Source organism: Pogoniulus pusillus, chromosome 37 (genome assembly GCF_015220805.1).
Source record: "Pogoniulus pusillus isolate bPogPus1 chromosome 37, bPogPus1.pri, whole genome shotgun sequence".
In the NCBI taxonomy this organism is placed as follows: domain Eukaryota; kingdom Metazoa; phylum Chordata; class Aves; order Piciformes; family Lybiidae; genus Pogoniulus; species Pogoniulus pusillus.
In genome coordinates, this window is record NC_087300.1 from 261,855 (window position 1) to 282,218 (window position 20,364).

Consider the following 20,364-nt stretch of genomic DNA (forward strand, 5'->3'; position numbering starts at 1 on the left):
TGATGCTCAATGATACCAGGTGATGTCTGTTGTAACTAGTGATGGCCAGTGGTACCTGCGGTCGTAGCATATGTTGGCATTGTAACATTTGTCTAGTGGGGCAGAGGAAGAGGAGGAGGAGAACCCGGGATCGAGTAACCGGATGAGGAGCAGAGAGTGCTGTCGGCACGGTCCTGTCCCCATCCCCCGTGGAGCTGCGTATTGGAGCGGCTGGGGCGGCGTCCCCGAGTCGCGATCCTGCCTCCCGCAGTTGCCCGGACTGGCCAGCAGGTGGCAGAGCAACCCCAGCGAAAGGCTCCCTGAGCAGGCTCAGGGTGAGGGGTTCTTGGTGTCGGGCGGCTGGAGCGAGGGGCCTGGGGTCTGTGAAGTGGCCTCGCACCCATGATGTCGTCTCATGGTAAACCAGTCCTACAGAGCACGGCTGAGGCTTTTTGGCCCCTTCTTTGCGGTTTGCCCCCAGCCCGTGGAGGGAAGAGCTCAGTGGGGATCTCTGAGCACCCTGACCACTGTAGGAGGGTTGGATCTAGGTTGGTTTTGTCCCTTCCGACCCAAACCAGTCTGTGATTCTGTGTGCCAAGCCCCAGTGCCTGCTGCGGGGCATCCAGGCTCCCTCATCCTCTGGGCAGAGCAAACAACCAGGGAATGGGACGTCAAAGACCAACTCCTTGGATGAGGTGCGGGAGGAGACTTCAGAGTCCCCTCCGGTGAGCAGCTGCGGGCTGCAGGAAATCACTGCCCAAGGATGGACTGCGGCAGGGCGAAGGTGGCCTCCAGCTCAACCAGCGCTAGGAGGCGACTGGCTTAATCCCAAGACATCCGTGTAAGGTGGGTGCTGGGGTGTCAGGGCAAAGGTGGTACTGAAGTGCTGGGGGGTGAGGTGCGTGCTGGGGTGCAGTGAGTGGCAAGGTGCTGGGGTGAGGTAGCTGCAGGGTCAAGGTGGGTGCCGAGTGAGATGGGTGCCAGGGCAGGGTTGGTGTTGGAGTGAGGGGGTGCCTGGGTGAGGTGCCAGGGCAAGGCTGGGAGGTGCCAGGTCAGCAACGGCCCGGAGCTTTTCGCTTCCTGCCCGCGCCTCATGCCGGGACTCCGCACCCCTTCAGCTGCCGGTGCACGGGCCCAGGGTCACCGGGAGGCGGCCCCGGGGCCTCTTCGCCTTTAACGGGCGGGCGGGGTGGCCCACGTGACGGCGGCGGCCGCGGGGATGGGGGAGCGAGCGGGCGGAGCGGGAAGAAACCGCCCGGTACCGAGCGGAGCTCCGGGGCTGGGCATGGGGCGCTGAGCCGGGCCTCTCCGGCACCGCGGGGCGCTCCCGGTGCGCTCTCAGCGCGGTCCCGGTGCCACCCTCGGTGCCATCCGCACCATGCCTGAGCAGCTCAGCGTGGCCGAGTTCCTGGCCGTGACCGGTGAAGACCTCAGCTCCTCGGCTTCCGCCTTCGCTTCCAAGATGCAGAAGTGCCGCGGGGCAGTGGGGGCTCTGGAGGAGGTGAGAGGGGATGGAGTGGGGCTTCGCGTTCGGACTCCCCACCTCGGGACACCCCGCGCCCCGGGCAGCAGCTTCTGGCACCCGTAGGTGCTGGTTCAACACCCCACCCCGCGGGGCACCTGCCTTCCTTGGGGTCCTGGTAACTGAGGTCCCCCCTTCATCCCGAGGGCCCCGGGGACGAGGCTGGTGTCGGTGGCCGCCCTGATGCGGCTGCTTTGGGGCCTCCTGGCTGGGTGTCTGTGTGCCTCTTAGCCTCAGTGTGAGCTCCTGGGGAGCAAGGCTGCAGAAGTGGCAGAACTCTGCTGCCCAGGGCCAGGGCATCTCCCTGGGGCTGTCCATGGAATGCCAGCTGGTGCCAGGACACCCCAGGTGGTGTCAGAGCGACCCCCGCAGGACCAAAACACCCTGCTGGGGCCAAGTAGAGCATCCCCCTTGCCTCTGGCCACTACTGAGCCCCAGCCCTGGTGCCATGCTGGAGGGGGGGTCTCGCCGAGGGGGTCATCCCTCAGGCTAGGGCAGTGTTTTGTAGCAGTGTTTTTCAGCCTCCTCTCCAGATCCCCAGCAGCATTGGCAGGAAGGGCAAAGGTGGGGGCTTCTCCTGTCTGGCATGAAGGCAGCTCCCGGCCGGTGCCCGCGGCGCTGCCTGCTCCTCCTGGGGCGGGAATGGCTTTGAAGGGCAGCCAGGGCGCAGGGCCTCGGGTTCCAGGAGCTCTGGGATGGGTGTCCCCGGGCTGGAAACTGGGGACACACCATGGAGTATCCTGCTCCCCACCAGCATCTGTTGGTCACTGCCATGGATCTGCCATTCAGCTGAACAGAGTGAGGCAGCTCCAGCCAGGAGACAGCAGCAGGAATTTTGTTTGGCTGCTGGAGGAGGCTGCAGTTAGGGGGAATGAGGGAGAGGCATCCACCAGGAGCAGGGGGGTATCTCTCTGGGGCTTGCTTAGTGCAGCTGCAGAGTGTGACTGCAAGCTGGCAGTTGTCGCCACTGTCAGGTGTGCCCTGGGGGCACGGGGCTGAGCCCCCCACACACAAAAGGCTGCAGGTAACAGTGTGGAGCAAACTGCTGTCAGGCTTTCGGCACCCCCATGCACGAGAGGAAGAGGGAAAGGCACCCAAAGCAGCCCCAGCCCCGTGCCGCCCTCTGAGCCCCTGTGGGCAAGTGAAATAACCAGTGATGGCTTTGTGGTGGGCTGGGGAGCAGGAGAGACTCTGCCCCTAGGCCTTGGTCTGCTCCATCACCACCTCAGCTCCACGATGGATTGAGGCTTCCTGGGTGGGGAAGGGGGCAAGGTCCCACCAGGCCTTCAAACATGGCCAGATGCACCCATTTGGGAGCTGACTCCAAATCATGGGAACAGGAGTGATGTGGGTGAGTGGGGTGAAGGCCAGAGGCTGGTGCTTGCATGCTGCTGTTGGCTGGAGCTCCTCTGTGCCTCAGTTTCCCTCCTGGGATTCATAGAATCATGGAATTGTGTGGCTTGGAAAAGCCCTCTAAGATCATCAAGTCCAAACTTCAGCCCAGCACCCCCATGGCCATCAAACCACGTCCAAGGCCATGTCCACACACATCTTGATCACCTCCAGGGCAGGTGACCACAGCTCCCTGGGCAGCCTGCTGAAGAGGGCTGTCCCCTGTCCTCTCCTGGGGCTCCTGTGACTTTGAGGTTCTGGGGCTGCTGCAGAGGCAGAACTTGGTGTTCCTGGAGTGAGCTGCAAGGTTGGGTTTGGCCCTTGGGAGTTTGGGCTGGGTGTTGAGTGCATGTTGCAGGACTGGGCAGCTCTAGGCCAGGGTAGGGCGACGTGATAGAGGCTGCTGGCACATTTGGTGGCAGAGTTGGCAGCCAGGCTCCCAGATCACCCTGTCACTGTCACATTAACCGTGGGTCCCTGCCCTTTGCACCCAGGGTAGTGCCACATGCTGATACCAGCGTGGCATTGCTGCCAGTCTGGCCCCTGGCACCTGCAGCACGAACTGGCAGCAGGAGGGGGAAGGGAGGCAGAGAATGGGCCCCATTGAGCGTCCTTCTGGGGTGGTGCTTGGGGTCACCAGGCTGTGAGCCTGGGCGACTGCTGTGTAGGTGCAGATCTGTCCCTTCCTCCATCCCCTTGTGCTCATGCCGCTGCTGTGCCAATGTCCTCAGCTCCCCCTGCGTGGTCCCTGAGCTGGGCTGGGGGTGACAGATGCTGCGGGGGATCCAGGCATCCTTGATCCTTGCTCTTCAGGGCTGTCCCCATGCCCCTCCCTGGGCAGCCTCTTCCAATCCCTGACCAGTCTTGCAACACGGAAATTGCTCCTCCTGCCCAGCCTAACCCTCCCCAGCACAATTCCAGGCCATTTCCTCTTGTTCTGCCACCAGAGAATAGGGAGAAGAGCCCAATCCCCACCTGGCTCCAGCCTCCTTTGCTCCAGGCTGAGCACCCCCAGGTCCTCAAACCCTCCTCACCAGCTCTGTTCTCCAGACCCTTCCTTAGCTGCGATGCATTGCAAGACCCCTCCGGGAGGGGGTTTGGCTGTTTCCTTGGTCCTGGTCCCCTCCCACTCGGCTCATGCTAGCCAAAACTCATCCACAGCCTCCCGTCCAACGAGAGGGCTTTGGAGAGTGGCACCGCAGCCAGGCTGGCCCCGCAGCCAGGAAACCAGCCCCAGAGCCTTCGGGGAGAGCCTGAGCGAGCCCCAGAGCCTCTTGGCTGCCGCTGCTGGGCGGACTCAGCCCTGCCCCTCTGCCGCTCACGCCCTCCGAATATTTGCAGCCTGTTCTCATGCCTCTGGTACCTGCAGCCAAGCCGCCCTTAACCCCTTCCTGATGGCTGCGGCTGCTGTGCCTTTGGCTGGGATGCCCTGCGGGCAGTGCCTCAGGCAGGTTGGTGTCGGAATGGCCTTGGCTTAATACTGGATTAGTCTTTGGGTCGAGTTTGTCCTGGTCCTTGGTGTGGGTGATCAGGGAGGGGTGGAGGGATCAGGCTGGGTCTGGGGAGAGATTTGAGTCAGTGCAGGATGCAGCTGCTGGGGGCTGCCGGGAGGTTCACAGTGCTGAGGGCCACCACTGAGCCCCAGTGTGAGCTGGCAGGGGACAGGGGGTATTTGTGGACAGTTGGTTGTGGGGGTTCTGTGTTTTAGGTCCCTGCTGGATGTCGGTGGGAGGTGGATCCTGTTTCTGGCTCTGCTGTGGACCCCTGCATGGAGCTGGGCAGGTCCCTTCCAGCACACCTGGCCTGAGGCCATGGGGATGCGAGCTGGGGCAGTGAGGACAGGCTGCTGTGTCCCTGCTCATGGTGCCTCGTCCCCTGCTTACTTCAGACAGCCTCCGTGAGAGCCAGGCAGGCATTTTCCATGGCTGCTGGAGGCTGCTGAGATCTGAAGTTGCTCTCGGCCTGCTGGCCAAGCCTCTCGCCCCCTGCTACCTCTCCAGCCCAGGCTTTGTGGGCAGCTGCAGCCCTGCCTGGCAGCCAGAGCCTTGGGGACTGTAGGCCTGGCCCATGCTTGGCTGGACGCTGAGGTTCTGGTGTCCCCGGGATGCCTCCAGCTCCTTTCCCAGCCCTGGGAGTTTGGCTGCTGCCCAGCACATCTGCAGGGCAGAGCAGCCACCCCCCGGGGCAGCTGGGCTGGGGGAGCTGTGGCCGTGCTTGGCAGTGCCTGCAAGCACTGCTTGTTTTCTGTCCTTGCCTTTGCAGAGCCTGGACGGGGACCAAGCTGTGCTCCAGAGGATCAGGAAATATGTGAAAGCCATTCACAGCTCCGGGCTCAGTGAGTTCTGCTCCCAGAGACGATGCCCAGGTCACCAGGGTCTGTGCTGCCTCCAGCCACCGCCAGTGCTGGTCCCCTCCTGAGCAGTGAGCTGGCCATGGGGGGCAGTGGCTGCTGGCCACTTTGAGGGGATGTGGGTGGTTGCTTGATGCCAGACAGCCTGGCAACGTGGTAGGGTGCCCAAAACCGTCTTAAGATGTAAGAAAGGAAATGGATAGCTTTGGGGAGAGTCGAGGAGGGCAGTGGGTGCTGATGGGCCCCTCGTGATGTGACCGCTGCAGGGACTGGGTGCTGCAGGGTCACGCCGTGTCCCTCACCAATGTCTCCTTGCACAGCCCACGTGGAGAATGAGGAGCAGTACAGCGAAGCCCTGGAGACCTTCGGCAGCAGCCACCTGTCCCAGAGCAACCATGAGCTCTCCACAGGCTTCCTCAACCTGGCCGTGTTCAGCCGCGAGGTCACTGCGCTCTTCAAGAACCTGGTGAGCTGGGGCCCAGACCACCTGGGCTGGGGTTGTGGGGTTCGAGATGTCTGCAGTGCAGCCTCAGCTGCTCTCTGCATCTGGCTCCTGCCGAGCCAGGAGAAATCTCCATGACCCATCAGGATTTGGAAAAACCACCTTGTGTGGCCCCAGTGCTCCCAGTCTGTCCAGATCCCCTGTTGCTGGAGTTGCAGCCCAACCCCCACCCCGGGACGCTGGGATCCAAGGGGAGCCTGGAGCTGCTCTTTCTTTCTCTCTCTTCCCGACGTTTCCCCTCACATCAGTTCCCTCTCTGATTTTTCTTGCCAAGAAGTAAATCAAAGCCACTTGGAGCTGCACGGTGGGGCCTTGGGGAGCCCTGGAAGTGGGCAGAGGTGGCTGCAAGCCCAGCCAGCAGCTCCTTCCCCACCCTGGGCATGGCTCTGGAGGAGGAATAACTTCCCAGAGGGAGCTAGGTCCATGTACACCCAGCGGTGAAGCTCTTTGCGGGGGGTCCTGTGCTGCTGGCCCCCTCTCCAGTCCCTTTCAAATCCCTCCCCTCCCAACAAGCCATTTTTTCTGGCTGCTTTTTTTGGCTGCTTAAGAGATTCGTTTCTGCTGCCCCTCCCCCCGCAAGAATTTCAGATTTTGGCGTCTTCCTCTCCCCAGTTACCCCAGTCTGGGCCTCCCTGCTCCTCCCCTTCTCCATGTCCCAGCCTGGCTGGACCCTCGTGTTCTGGGGGGGCTCTGCAGGAACCATCCCAGTGGAGTCGGACTGGTTCCCCACCTCCCACCCTACATAGTGTGGGAGCGGTCACCACTGCTGCTGTAGTCAGAGCAGGGGACATGCCAGGGCCCATGCTGCAGCCACACAGTCAGGTTCCCCCTCCCCAGAGCTGTCAGAACTGGGGGTGCCCTGCCCCTGCTGTGGCTGTTGGGAGAGGGCTGGCCCTGGGCCCCAAGCTGGGTTTCTCCCCAGAACCAAACCCCTCAGGAGCTTCTGAAAGAAATGTAGGTACACAGAGAGGTCCTACCCGGGCACTGGAGCTGCTCTCACAGCACTGTGTGGGGTGCTGCCATGTGGGTACACAGAGGGACGCTGGCACTGTCCCCGTCGCAGCCCCCGCCTGGCGCTGGTGGGGATGGTGACCTTTTGGGAAACCCCTTTGGTGCCGCGGGGGGCTCCTTGCCATGGAGGGGCTGGTGCCACCACCAGGTGCTGTGGCATGGTGGGACAAGGGATGGGGGTGGCAATGGAGTGGAACAGCTTTGTTTTGGCAGCCGTGGTGCTAGTGTGGTTTGTGGGAAGGGCCTCACGTCAGACATCTTGCAGCCAGCTCCAGCAAGCCCCAGCCTGCCCTGAGCCTGGCTTCAGCCTGCTTCCAGCCTACTTAACCCTTTCTGGGGCAGAAGTAAAGCTGGGGGAGGAAGGCAGCACTGGGAAGGATCTGGGTTTCCAGCTCCTCGAGCTGCCCTGAGGTGGGAATGCCCACTGAATAACCCCATCTGTACCCTCTGCAGGTGCAGAACCTCAACAACATCATCTCCTTCCCCCTGGACAGCCTGCTGAAGGGGCAGCTGAGGGATGGCCGCCTGGTGAGTCCCTGCAGCACTGCGCCCAGGGCTGCAGGTTACCTCTCTGGGGACACGTCCCCTGTAGCAATCTCTGCTCGTGCCTGTGGCCAGGAGAAGGAAGGACCAAAAGTCTGGGGCTGGAAGGGGCTGGGGCAAGGCTGCCCAGTGATGTGCTTGAGGCCCCATCCCTGGACACATCCAAAATCAGACTTGGTTCTGGGCAGCCTTGTCCAGTGGAAGGTGTCCCTGCTGGACAAGATGCCCTTGGAGGGTCCTTTCCAACCTGATGCAATCTGTGAAGCTGTGAAAAGGGGTGAAGGCCCGGTGGGGATGTCCCTTGTCCCCCAGGAGCAGGGCAGGGTGCAGTGACACGGACCAAAGCCTCTAGGTGCGGGACGCTGCTGTGGTGCCACCAGGCCGTTCACTTCCCCCTCTCTGCTCTTGCTACAGGAGTCCAAGAAGCAGCTTGAAAAGGCCTGGAAGGATTACGAGAGCAAAGTGTAAGGAGCCTGCTGCCTCCAGCAGCCGCCTAGTCCCAGTCCACACAGAGCTGGTTTGTCCCTGGGCTGCAGCTGGGTACCCATCGATGCCAGTTTGCCATCAGGATGGCTCCAGCCCTGCTTGCAGAAGGAGCTGGAGATGCTTTCCTGATGCCATCCCCCACTGCAGCCTGCCCCCATGGGACATCTCCTGGGTAGGGTTGTCCCCAGTCTGCCACCATCCCACCCCGCAGGGGGAAGCTGGAGAAGGAGAAGGAGCGAGGCCGCGGGGCTGGGGCGGCGCCGGCAGAGGCAGAGGTGGCCGAGGACGCGCAGAGGGAGCGGCGACTGCTGCAGCTCCACATGTGTGAGGTGGGGGCGGTGCTGGGGACCGGGGTGGGCATGGGAGAGCGCTGTGCTCAGAGCTGCATGGCGACAGCAGCCCTGTCCCCATCCCCACCACTGAGCACCCCTGCGTGGGTGCAGTGTGGGGCCCTTGGCTGTCCTCATCCATCGAGACCCCTGCATGGTCCTGGTTCGGGACCTTCACGTGGGGACATCTTGGGGTCCCTGTGTGGTTCAGCAGTGAATGGCACCTATGGGTCACCCTGCAGTGAGGCACCCACATCCTCCTCCCAGCCCCACTCCTACTCCTCCTCTGCCAAGCCAGAAAAGGGAGCATTTTGGGTAATGGCCCCTAGGCTGACCCTAGCTAAAGGCAGGAGGGGGCTGGGGGCACAGAGCTGGGCATGAGGCTGTGGGTAGGTGAGTGACTGCATCGGACGGCAGCTCTGTGGAGCAGGGAGCAGCTCTGGGGGTGGTCATGATCTCCTGGGCCCTGGCACACACCAGAGCTGCTGCCAGGGGTGGGGGGCAGCTCTTCCTTGGGGCTGCCCGGTGCTGGACTGGGTGTGCTGTGTATGGGTTCATCACTGGATGCTGTTTGCTTCTTCCCTGGTTGCATCTTCCCATCATAGGCCAGTTGGCATCCCCAGCAGCCGTGGGGTGGGTAGACATAGGTGAATCTGAACCCAGGTGCTGCTGCGGGCATCCTGGGCACAGCTACTGCTGGTCAAGACCTTCCTCTGCTACTGTTGCCCCCTGGCGTGGATGACAGAGCAGTCCCAGGAGAGCTGGGCACAAGTGGCTGTTTCCAGTTGGGACTTTGTTCAGGGGAGTGTGGTTGGTGCAAGGCACCCTGGGGCTGTGGTTTGGATCCCACTTTGGCTTTGCAGCTCCAGGAGCAATCTAGCAACCTTCCCCAGCCCAGGGGACCCCTCACTGAGCAGGAGGCTCCATCCTGAGGGCCTTAGTCCACCAAAGTCCTTCTCCACTCTGGAAAACCACTCGAGCTCAGGGATGCCTTCCCCTCTCTTACCAGCTGCAAAGGGGCTTGCAGGGGGCAAATCTTTATCCCCTCCTCATTTTGTGGGGGTGAGCAAGACCCTGAGTCTTTGTTGCCTGCAGCTGATGGAGGGGTTTTATGCATCAAGCTGAAGTTCTCTGCCCCAGGGCACATCACCCTGAGGCCTGCAGGGCTTCAGGGCTAGTGTGCTGCAGGCGTTGGCTGCCTCGGTCCCAATCCCAGGGTCAGGGTGGCACAGACCCTAGGCCTGCTTGGGCTCCTTTTTCTCCCTTTGTGGCTTTTGGTTATTTATTAACTCCAGAAGTAATGAGCATCAGGAGAAGCCTGCTCAGCTGCCAACCCCAGAGGCCTGCCTTGGTCCTTGAACTTCTCAGGGCTTGGAGGGCTTCCAGAGCCGGGTTTTCAGGGGGTGCTCTCCAGCGAGCTGCCTTCAAATCCCAGCATTGTGACTTGGCTTCTTGAAACCCAGCCAGGCTTAGCCCTCCTCCTGGTGCTGGGGAGGAAGCCGAGGGCTGGGTGGGCTCCTGCTCTTTCCTCCAGGATGTTTTCAGCTGGGCCTGGTCTCTGTCACCTAACTGAGCAGCGTCTCCTTCTCTTGCAGTACCTGCTGAGAGCCAGTGAGTCTCAGATGAAGCAGGGACCCAATTTCCTCCAGAGCCTCATCAAGTTTTTCCATGCTCAGCACAAGTAGGTGGCACCTGGGTCAATGTTCTTCCTCTCTGGGGTCTGTCAGCACCCCTGGGACATCCCACAGGAGTCTGGGGGCAGCTTCTCCCTTCCCAGCTCCATAAAGCTGTTGATGAAGGTTCTGGGCAGAGCCTGTCCCTCTTTGCTTGCATGCAGGGAGCTGAAGCAGCTGTGTTGGCCTGAGGAGCTGCGGATGTGGCTGGGGGGGCTGGGGGGGACTGGCTCGGGACAGGTCCTGTCCTTTGGTTTCTGGGTAAATTTCCAGGGGTGAGTTCAGCTGAGTGGCTCCAGCATAAGCCCTTGGGGCTCGTAACAAGGGTGTTTGGAACAAGGATTTGCAGCCCCTCACATTCCCTTGCTCCATGGGGCAGCTGGAGGAGCAGCCTGTGGGGGTTGTGTTATCACCTCCAGCTCCTGAGTGAGGAAACTGAGGCAAGGGAGCAGGCAGTTGTGGTGGCTGAGAGTCCCCTCAGCTAGGACTGTAACCCAGAGGCCCCAAGGATCTGGCCTCCAGTAGGGCTGGTTCCCAGTGAGCTTGGATTGACCAAAAGGCCAGTCCTGCAATCTAACCCACCCCGTGTACTGGGGACCTCAGGGCCCATGGGCTGGGCTTGTCCTTCGGTGGCATCTCTCCAGCTTCCAACAGCAGAGAAAGCAGAAAGCAAGAGCAGCTTCCCAGGGGGGTTGCTGTTTTTCTCTAACCCCCCTCTCTTTTCCCCTCCCCCTCTGCATCTCAATCACGTGAAATAAATGCCCAGTTTCTTCCAAGACGGCTGGAAGGCTGCCCAGAACCTCTCCCCCTTCATCGAGAAGCTCACCGTGTCCCTCCACGCAGTAAGTGCCCCTCTGCCATCCACTGCCACTCCAAAACGTCCCCTGAGATGCCGTCCCCTGAGATGCCCCGCCCTGAGAATGCAGCACTGAGGGCAGCTCCCTCCCTTTTCAGCTCCACCAAGCCCAAGAGGAGGAGGTGAAGCAGCTCACCCAGACTCGAGATTCCCTCCGCAGCATCCTCCAGCTGGAGAACAGGGAGGTGAGAGCCTGGGATGGGTACGGGAGAGCTGTGAGGGTGCTAAGGAAGGGGTGAGTGCCCCAGAGTTAGCATGGAGATGGGGAGCAGCAGCATAAAAGGCAGCTGAGGACCAAAGGGGACATCTGTGATAACAGAGCAGGAGACCTGGGAGATGCTGGAGGGGATGAGGGTCTCTTGGCACCCTGGTGGACACTGCACCCATGTAAGGATGAGGTCATCTAGGGGCAGCAGCCACCCCTGCACCTCTCCCCTGGCTTTTTAATGCTTCTCTTACCCCTGATGAGCTCAGGAAAACCTCAGCAGGAAGAACTCTGGCAGTGGCTACAGCATCCACCAGCACCAGGGGAACAAGCAGCACGGGACCGAGAAGTCTGGGTTCCTGTACAAGAAGAGTGATGGGTGAGGATGGGTCCTGCCCAGGGTGCTCCCAGCCCTGCCCAGGTGCTGCGCGGGGTGAGGGCACCACACTCATGGGTTCCAGAGCTGGGGCACCCTCAGGTGGAGCTGCTGGGTGAGGGTTTGGGTGGCTGTTGGACAGGTCTTAAGGTGCAGTTGGTTCTGTCTGGTGTTAAACATCCATCCAAGCTTGGAGGGAGGGATTTTTCCACAAGCTGGAGGAAGCCTGGGAGCTGGTGATCAGGGGCTGGTGGGTCCCAGCTGCAGCTGAGGAAGGAGGAGGTTCGGAGGTGGTGCAGGGGTCCTTCTCCACGGGTATGTTTGGTGTCATCAGCCCATTTCTCCTGTGAAGGCCTCAGCAGACTCTGACGCCCAGGATGCTTCTCCCCTGGGCACGATCTGCTGCTGTGTGGCTGTGATGTCCTTGGATGAGGGTGTCCAGGAGCAGCTGCCTAGTGCCAAGCTTACCCTGAAGAGCTGTGAGCTCTGGCAGATGGGAGAAGAAGAAATCCTTTGTTTCTTGGGGTTTGGAGGGACCTAGGTGATCCTGTTGGGATCACCTAGGGTGAAAAAAAGCTCTTCAGGGGCCCAAAGAGGCCTTCACCTTCTCAGTGGATTTGTGGGTGGTGGGCACCACGTTTTGAGGGAGTAGTTGTGTGCTAGCAAATCTGTGCTGCTGGCCAGCATGACCAGTGAGCAGCCTGCTCAGCAGGACACTTTATGCTGAGTTGCAGGAAGCATCAGCCCAGGTCCAGAAAGCCTTCAGGCCTCTGCTGAGGGCTGCTGGGATGGTTGTGAGGTAGATGGATGTGGGTGATCAGTGTTGAGCAACGTTTCCTGATGCCTCCTCTTCCTCCTGCTCCTCAGAATCCGCAAAGTCTGGCAGAAGAGGAAGTGTGGGGTGAAGTATGGCTGCCTGACCATCTCCCACAGCACGGTGAGGGGCAGCTTGGAGCAGCAGCCCTGCCCCCATGCCGCACACCTGGGGCAGCGTCTGCTGGACTTGAGGCTTAGTTTGACCAAAGTGGTCACAAATCTGCCTGCCTTAAAATGTAGAATCGTGGAATTGTTTGGGTTGGAAGAGACCTTTCAGATCATCCAGTCCAGCCCTGACCTTGGCACTGCCAGGACACCACCAACCCATGGCCCTCAGGACCACATGAACACAGCTTTGAAACCCTTCCAGGGCTGGGAATTTCACCACTGCCCTGGGCAGCCTGGGCCAGGCCTTGACAACCCTCAAGGGGCAGAAATTGTTGCTCGTGTCCAATCTAAACCTCCCTTGAGCTTCCTTGTGTCCTTCATTTCTTGGGAGCTGAACCCAACTTCCCACCTGGCCCCAATCTCCTTTCAGGGAGATGTAGAGAGCAGTGAGGTTTCCCTCAGCCTCCTTTTCTCCAGGCTGAACACCCCCACCCCTACTGGACAGTTTCCAGCCACTCTGCCCCAAGCCTGGAGCGTTCTTGGGGTTGTTGTGACTCAAGGGCAGGACTCAGCTCTTGGTCTTGCTGAACCTCATCAGTCTAGCCAGGTCCCTCTCCCCCAGCAGATCAACACTGCCACCCAGCTTGGTGTCGCCTGTAGACTGACTGAGGGTGCCTCCATCGGCTGGTGCCCATGACAGACGCTCTGGACGCAGTGCCCTGTGCCCGCTGGGTGCCGGCGGCAGGGGGCAGTGGGCGGAGGGCAGGGAGAGAGTCCTGGACCAGAGCCAGGGGTGGTGTGCATGTGCTGCCACCTGGTGGCGGCGGCCGAGAACTGCACCGAGGGCAGAGGACAGCTCGCGGTTGTCCCCGTTCCCCTGCAGGCGACCAGGGAAGGTCCCACCCGCCTGGTTACTCCCACGGAACCATCTGGGGGTGGCTTTTACCGCACTGGAGTTGCTGTTGGGGGTGTACACTTGGTGAGGAACGTCCCACCCCTCCCTCGTCCCTTGACCAGCCTCTTGCCCTCGCGCCCTGCAGATAAACCGTCCCCCGGTCAAGCTGAACCTCCTCACCTGCCAGGTGCGGCCCCACGCCGAGGAGAAGAAGTGTTTTGACTTGGTGACCCGTGAGTGCCCGCAGCAGAATACTGGGGCTGGGGGGGTTTCTTTGACCTGGGTGTGTCCAAGCTGTGGACAGGAGCTCCTTGTTTGGAGGAGAACGTCCCAAGCCATGGCACCATTGGCCCTTTCATTCCGGCGCTGAGTGTCGTCTGCAGAGGAGGGGAACCAAGCTCTCCACGGAGATCCAGCAGGCTGAAGACCAAGAGTTTGCAGCAGGGCTCTGGTGATGGACCAGTGATGTGCAGTGATTTAATTCTAGTTTAAAAGGACCTCTTTGGATTAGTGTCAGCTCCTCCCACCTGTCCTGGACATCCCCAAGTCCTTCTCTTCATCTTCTCTCCCTGTCCCCGTCTTTGCAGACAACAGAACCTATCACTTCCAGGCGGAGGACGAGCAGGAGTGCCTTGTGTAAGTGCCACAACCCTTCCCCACTCCTGCTCTGCCTTCCCTATCCTCTTCCTCCTCCTCGTCTTCCTGATGGGGCTTCCCCGTGCCCAGGTGGGTCTCGGTGCTGCAGAACAGCAAGGACGAAGCCCTGAGCAACGCCTTCAAGGGGGACCCCGGCGGCGGGGCGGCGGAGGGCAGCGGCGTGCAGGAGCTGACCAAGCTGGTCATCAGCGAGGTGAAGAGCATGCCAGGGAACAAGCGGTGCTGCGACTGCGGGGCCTCGGGTAGGTGAGGCCTGCCCTGCTGGCCTGGGGGTGTTAGAGTCACAGAATGGTTTGGGTTAGAAGGGACCTTTCAGAGCATCCAGTCCAAACCTTACCCCAGCACTGCCAGGGTACCACCAACCCATGGACCTCAGCACCATATCTTCACAGATCTGAAACCCCTCCAGGGATGGGACTTCCTCCACTGCCCTGAGCAGCCTGGGCCAGGCCTGGACCACCCTTTTGGGGAAGAAATTGTTCCTCACGTCCAACCCAAATCTCCCCTGGGGCAACTTAAAGCCATATCCTCCTGTCCTGTCACTTGTGAGCAGAGTCCAACCCCCCCACACCTGGCTCCAGCCTAATCTCAGGGAGCTGCAGAGAGCAATGAGGTCTCCCTCAGCCTCCTCTTCTCTGGGCTGAACCCCCCCAGCTCCCTTAGCTGCTCCTCCCCAGCCCTGTTCTCCAGACCCTTCACCAGCTTTGTTGTCCTTCTCTGGACCCTCTTCACCCCCTCCCTGCCATTCTTGGTGTGAAAGGCCCAAAAGTGAACCCAGGATTTGAGTTACTGCCTTACCACTGCCCAGCACAAAGGACAATCCCTGCCCTGGCTATGCTCTCTCACTCTTGTTGATCCAGGCGAGGATGATGGTGCCCATCTTGCCCACGTGGGCACACAGCTGCTGTTTTCCACCCCCCCCGGGTCCTTTTCTGCTGGACATTTTCCAGCCACTCTGCCCCAGCCTGGAGACTTCATGGGGCTGTTGTGACTCAAGGTCAGGACCCAGCACTTGGCCTTGTTGAATCTCAGCCCACTGATCCCACTGTAGAGCCTCCAGATCCCTCTGCAGAGCCTTTAGGATTACAGTATCCCATGGGTGGTGGTGGTGCTGAGCCCCAGGTCACTCCTCACACAGACCCCACATGGCTCTCCACCAACCTGGGCATCCTGACCTGCATCGAGTGCTCCGGCATCCACCGGGAGCTGGGTGTGCACTACTCCCGCATCCAGTCCCTCACCCTGGACGTCCTCAGCACCTCTGAGCTGCTGGTAAGCTGCTTCCCAAGCCTGGAGATCTCATGGCCACCAGGAATTGCCCTCTGCAGCTCCTGAGCCTCCTAGGATGTGCAATCCAGCCCAAATCTCTGCCTACTTTGCTCCACTGCTCGCAACCTTGCCCCAGTTTCAGCAGCAGCAGTTTGCAGCCCCCCCGTCAGGAGTGGACACCTGGGTGAGTGGGAGGGAGCCTTACAAGGCCACTGCTGGGTGGGGAAGATGCTGGTGCCCCCCAGGATTTGCTCCCTTTCAAAACAGACTCCTCTGGCCTGAAGGAGCAACAGCAGAGAGATGGTGCTGTGGGAAGGTCCTGGGTGAATCCAGTGGGCTCCTTCCCTCCAAGTAGGGGATCTGGCTGGGGCTGAGGGGTTGTCTGCCAGCACCCATCTCTCGCTGTAGCTGGCGGTCAGCATTGGGAACAGTCGCTTCAATGAGGTCATGGAGGCCACACTGCCCACGCAGGACTGCCCCAAGCCCTCGGCCAGCAGCGACATGTGAGTGGGGCACTGCTCGTGGTGATGGGGTGGGCTGGTAGGAGGAGGAAGAGTGCATGGTTCTCGGTCCTGGTCCCCATGTTGCTGCCTATCAGCTCTGAGACAGTCCAGGGATGGGAGCAGGGGGATGCTGGGGTCACTGCCTGGATTCTGTGGGGATCTGCACCTCTTTTGGCAGTTACCCTCTGACCCCAAGCCTTCAGAAGGAGGCAGGAGCCCAGGCTGGCACTGGCGGGGCAGGGTGAATCTGGTCTCTGTGCCCACCCAGTCTGGTGCCATGGCACCCTTCCGCAGGTCTGCCCGCAAGGAGTTCATCGTGGCCAAGTACGTGGAGCGGCGCTACGTGCAGAGGGGAGCCCACCAGGACCCCCACTGCCTCTGGGAGGCCATTCGTGCCCGTGACCTCCCGGGCCTGCTCCAGGCCTTTGCTGAGGGCCATGACCTGTCCAAGCCCTTGTCCAGCCCTGAGGGCCAGGTGAGCCCCATGCCACCACCCAGCTTCCTCTGCTGACTTTCCCCTCTGGGTGTCCATGCTCAGAGCTTTCCTGGCCTATGGGGCAGATGAAGCACCCTTGGGTCCACCTCCTGTCCCTTGTGTTGGAGATGAGTGCCCTGAGGCTCAGCTCTCCTTTGCTCTCCCATGTGCTGGCAGGCCCCGGGTGAGCTGGCACTGCACATGGCTGTGCGTCACGCCGACAGATCGTCCCTTCCGCTGGTGGACTTCATCATCCAGAACGGGTGAGTGCCCGGGTGCCTGGGGTGTCCCCGGGCTGGGGGACTGGTGCTTGTGTGCTCTCGAGCCTTGAGCTTCTTGCTGGTGGCCCTGGCAGGGGGACGCTGGACCAGGTGACGCAGGATGGGAACACAGCTTTGCACTACGGTGCAATCTACAACCAGCCCAACTGCCTCAAGCTGCTCCTGAGGGGCAAAGCTGCCTTCACCACGGGTATGGGGCTGAGAGGGGAACTCTGGGAGCTCTCCGATGGGAGCAGGGTGGTTTGAGAGTGTCGCCTGTGTCTGATCCCTTTTGTCCCCCGAACAGTGAATGCAGCGGGCGAAACAGCTTTGGATGTGGCGCGGAGGCTCAAGCACACCGAGTGTGAAGAGCTGGTAGGTGGGGTGGAGGAGATGCATGGGCTGGGGTGAGGGGACCAGAGCACTGAGAGAAGGCTGGCATGGAGTTGGGGGCTTCCTGGGACCTGAGCTTACTGTGCTGAGGCCTCTCTGCCCTGCCCCATCCCGCAGCTGGAGCAGGCACAGGCAGGGAAGCTCTCCGTGCAGATCCACATTGACTATGACTGGGAGGCTCCCCAGGATTTTCTGTACGACAGCGAGGATGAGCTGGAGGAGAAGGTACCTTTGGGCTGATGGTGCCCCCAGGGTGGTGCTGACCCTGAAGGGGGGGCAGCCCTTAAGCTCGGTGTCTGTGCCCAGGTGAGCCCCATCCAGCGCTCCTTCAAGGGCACCTCTCCACTGGCCACCAGCCCCCCACCTGCCTGCCCCCAGACCCGCTGGAGCTGCATGGGGATGGACATCACCAACAAGACCTATGAGAGCATCCTGGTGCCCTCACACCCTGCACCCCGCCGGGCCCACAGCGAGGAGATCCCCCCCCCACTGCCCCTCAAAAACACCATGAGGGGCAACTCCCACCCCAAAACCAGCCACAGCCCCACTGGTGAGCTGGGTAGGAGGAGGGCACTGTGGTAGGGCTGAACAGTGGGTGATGGGACAACCTTTTTAGGATGGGGACAGAGCTTAGAGCAAGACCTGTGGCGACAGGACAAGGGGAGTGGTTTGAACTGAAAGAGGGGAGATGGAGACTAGAGGGAAGGGAGAAATGTTTGACGCTGGAGGTGGGGAGAGCCTGGCCCAGGTGGCCCAAAGAGGTGGCAACTGCCCCATCACTGGAACCATTCCAGGTCAGCTTGCTTGGAGCTCTGAGCAACCTGCTCTAGCTGGGGTTGACCCTGCTGGCTGCAGGGATTGGACTGGAGGAGCTTTGCAGGTGCCTTCCCACCCAAGCCTGTCCATGACTCTGTGGTTCGATAGCAACCAGGTTTATTCTCCCCATCATGTATCCTCCCCAGAGCGCCCAGAGCTCCTCCGGCAGGCATCAGAGCCGCAGTTCTCCAGTCCAGTGGAGGCTCCCGCGCCCCGCAGCCTCTCTTCCACCCTGGACGGCTCCCCTGTCCCCGTAGCCCCTGGCGCCCGCAGCCCCAGCGAGAGCCGTCGGGCAGCGTACTGGGAGACTCGCTCCGAGGCGGAGGGCAGCGGTGGCCGGCGCGGGGCAGAGCTGAGCCCCTCGCCCGGGCACTCCCCGCACAGCGGCACAGTCCCCGACACCCCTCCTGTCAAATTTGGGTAGGACTCCCTGCAGCCTGGGGGTGTGCGGAGCGCTGGGGGGGTTATTGCATGGTGCTGGCGGCTTGGACCTGTGCTGGGTCCCCTCCAGCCACGGGAAACCTCAAATTGTCCCTGGGGGTTGTGGAGCAAAGGAGTCTCTGGCTTGATCTGGAGTCCCCAAAGGAGCTGGAGGACCCTGGGACCCAGGAGGTGACGAGGGCAGTGCGTGGGGCTGGGCTGTCCCCGGGGAAGGCAACTGGGATTATTCGAGGGTGACAGACACTGAATCCTCCTTTGTAGAGACTGTGGTGGGATGGACTCGTTTGGGGCAGGATGGGGCTGGGGCTCTTCTCGAGCTGTGAGTGGGACTCTGGGACCTTGGGTGGGGAGCCCTAATCCCAGTGAGCCCTCGCAGAGAGGGGAAGGCACCAGCAACAAGGGCTGACACTGTCCCCGATGTCCCCAGCAGCTCAGAGAGCACCCGCTCGTACCGGCGCATCAGCGGCGTGGTGGGCAAGGCTGGGGTGGCTGCAACCCCCCAGAGCCCTGCTGGCCCTGAGGACCCTGCCCTGGGCAAGGTGCTCCCCGTGCCCATGCCCAGGAGATTTGCTCCGGTAGGTGCCACCACTCAGGGGGGGTCTCAGGCTGGCTGTGATGACAGGGCACAGGGCCGCCCTCTGCATCCCCAAGCACTCTGGTTTGTTTTCCTGGGGTGGGTGGAGGGATCGGGGTGTGCCATCCCTGCACCCACCTTACAGGTGGCCTGGGAGGGTCTGTCACCCGCCCGTGCATCCCTTTGCAGGCCAAGGGGAGGCAGAAGCGCGTGAAAGCAGTGGCTGACTGCAGGGGGGACAAGGCGCGGGAGCTGACCTTCTGCAAGGGGGAGGTGATCGTGGTGACCCGAGAGGAGGATGAGCAGAGCTGGGTGAGTGCTAGTGTGGCAGGAGTGGCTGCTGCAGTCCCAACCCTGGTCCTTTCCCCCTGCCCCCTTCTCTGGATGTTCAGGAGGGGCAGGAGTGGGTGCCCCATCTAAGGGTACTCCTGCTGATGTCACCATGGCTTTGCCTCTGAACCTGCCTGGGAATGGGGACACAACCTAAAGCTTCTCCTCTGCTCCAGGTGGTACTCTCGCCCCCACTGACATGCCCCTCTCTGTGCCCCCAGGTTGGTTTCATCGAGGGTGATGGCTCCCGCACCGGGGTCTTCCCTGCCAGCTGTGTCCACCTCTTGCAGGACTGACTGGGTGGCAGTGGCCCCTCTGTCCCTGTGCCCTGTGCCAGGCCGAGGCAGCTCCCTGCTGTCCAGGGAGCGCTCAGCAGAGCCAGACCAGGAGGGATGTATCCAGCACTGTGTTGTGGGACCACTCAGCTGGGCTGGACACTGCCCTTCAAGGGGCCTCAGAGACCCCTCTGCTGGGGGAGCCATCCATGGCTGGTGGCTGGGGGAGCAGGGGACAGACACTGCCCTGCTGGGCTGAGCATTCTGTGTCCCCTGCTCCCCCATCCCTCCTGTTTGTTCTGCCCATCCCCAAGCATTGTCCCTTCTCTGCAAGGACTGGGGGAGAGAGAAGCTGCACTTGGTCCCCCCCACCCTCATTTGCCAAGGAGCCATGGACCCCCCTCCCTGTCCTGGGGGGAACAGGGTTGGGGAGCAGCCAGGTACCCCCCCCCCCCCCCTTTTCTTCTCAACCTCAACTGTGAAGCCCTTGGAATGGGCAGGGAAGAGGGAAGGGCTTTTAGGAACCTTGGAGGGGAGGCTGGAGGGTCTCTAGGTTCCCCCCATGCTCTGGTTACTGGTGGGGCTTGGGGTTGCTCCAAAGCCTCCCCTGGGTAGCAGTGAAATGCCATTCCTCCATCTGGGGGGCTTCAGGTGGCCCCACACAGCCCCTGCCATGGGGGCTGGGGTGGATGCTGGATCACTACCCTGGCCCTGGGGGGTCTTCCCAAGGGGATTTTGCAGCTTTTTGTGGGACCAATGTCCCCTTCCCATGCTGGTGTCCCTCGGGAGCCACCTGCCTTCCCCCCCGCCGACCCTCCCTGCTTTTCTGTCTGTGTCAAATGTTTCATCTCAAAAATGTCTTTTGTTTTTTAAGGGTTTCTGTCTCGTTTCTGATAAAGCCTCAAGCGTGGAAGTGCCTGAGTGGGGGGGGAGGGTCACACACAGCCTCTCCCAGGGGCTCCCGGTGCCCACCCTGGGTGCTGCTGATGTGCCCTGGAGGCTCTGTGACTTCCTGGTGCCCATTAGGGCTGTGACCCAGGGGTCTGGGGGTGTGTTTTGGGGGGACCACTGTCCTGGGGAGTGCTGGGGGGAGGGTGTGACTGCACCAGGGTAGGGTTTGGGCAGCCATGCAAGGCCAGGCTGGGGCATGGGCATCCTCTGTGCGTGCCCAGACCAATCCAGCTCCAAGTGGGGTGCTCACCCTACAGCCGTCCCTTCGTGGAGCAGGGTGGTACTCTGGCTGTCACCCACCCCACCTGACTTTGTGTGCCACTCGAGCCTGGGGGCAGCATCGGCACCACGGTGCCCCCAACTGCTGCCCCGTTCTG

At 61.4% G+C, this 20,364-nt stretch overlaps 1 protein-coding gene across 6 annotated transcripts; it reads left to right on the top strand.

Annotated features, from left to right (window-relative positions):
- Positions 1-1,202: 1,202 nt before the first annotated feature.
- Positions 1,203-19,909, top strand: ASAP3 (ArfGAP with SH3 domain, ankyrin repeat and PH domain 3). Of its 6 annotated transcripts, none has more exons than XM_064172862.1 (27): positions 1,203-1,480; positions 5,156-5,228; positions 5,564-5,709; positions 7,210-7,284; positions 7,714-7,763; positions 7,997-8,114; positions 9,710-9,795; positions 10,554-10,629; positions 10,742-10,828; positions 11,118-11,227; positions 12,092-12,161; positions 13,189-13,276; positions 13,348-13,494; positions 13,631-13,679; positions 13,770-13,942; positions 14,839-14,972; positions 15,378-15,472; positions 15,767-15,947; positions 16,125-16,210; positions 16,303-16,418; positions 16,515-16,582; positions 16,718-16,825; positions 16,907-17,150; positions 17,563-17,836; positions 18,285-18,432; positions 18,621-18,743; positions 18,983-19,909. In XM_064172862.1, the coding sequence occupies exons 1-27, from the start codon at positions 1,358-1,360 to the stop codon at positions 19,055-19,057; spliced, it is 3,123 nt and encodes a 1,040-aa protein (XP_064028932.1). In that variant the 5' UTR covers positions 1,203-1,357; the 3' UTR covers positions 19,058-19,909. The 6 variants fall into 6 exon arrangements, with proteins under 6 accessions (XP_064028932.1, XP_064028933.1, XP_064028934.1 ...); XM_064172863.1 differs by having other exon boundaries at positions 18,288-18,432; XM_064172864.1 differs by lacking the exon at positions 13,348-13,494.
- Positions 19,910-20,364: the final 455 nt, after the last annotated feature.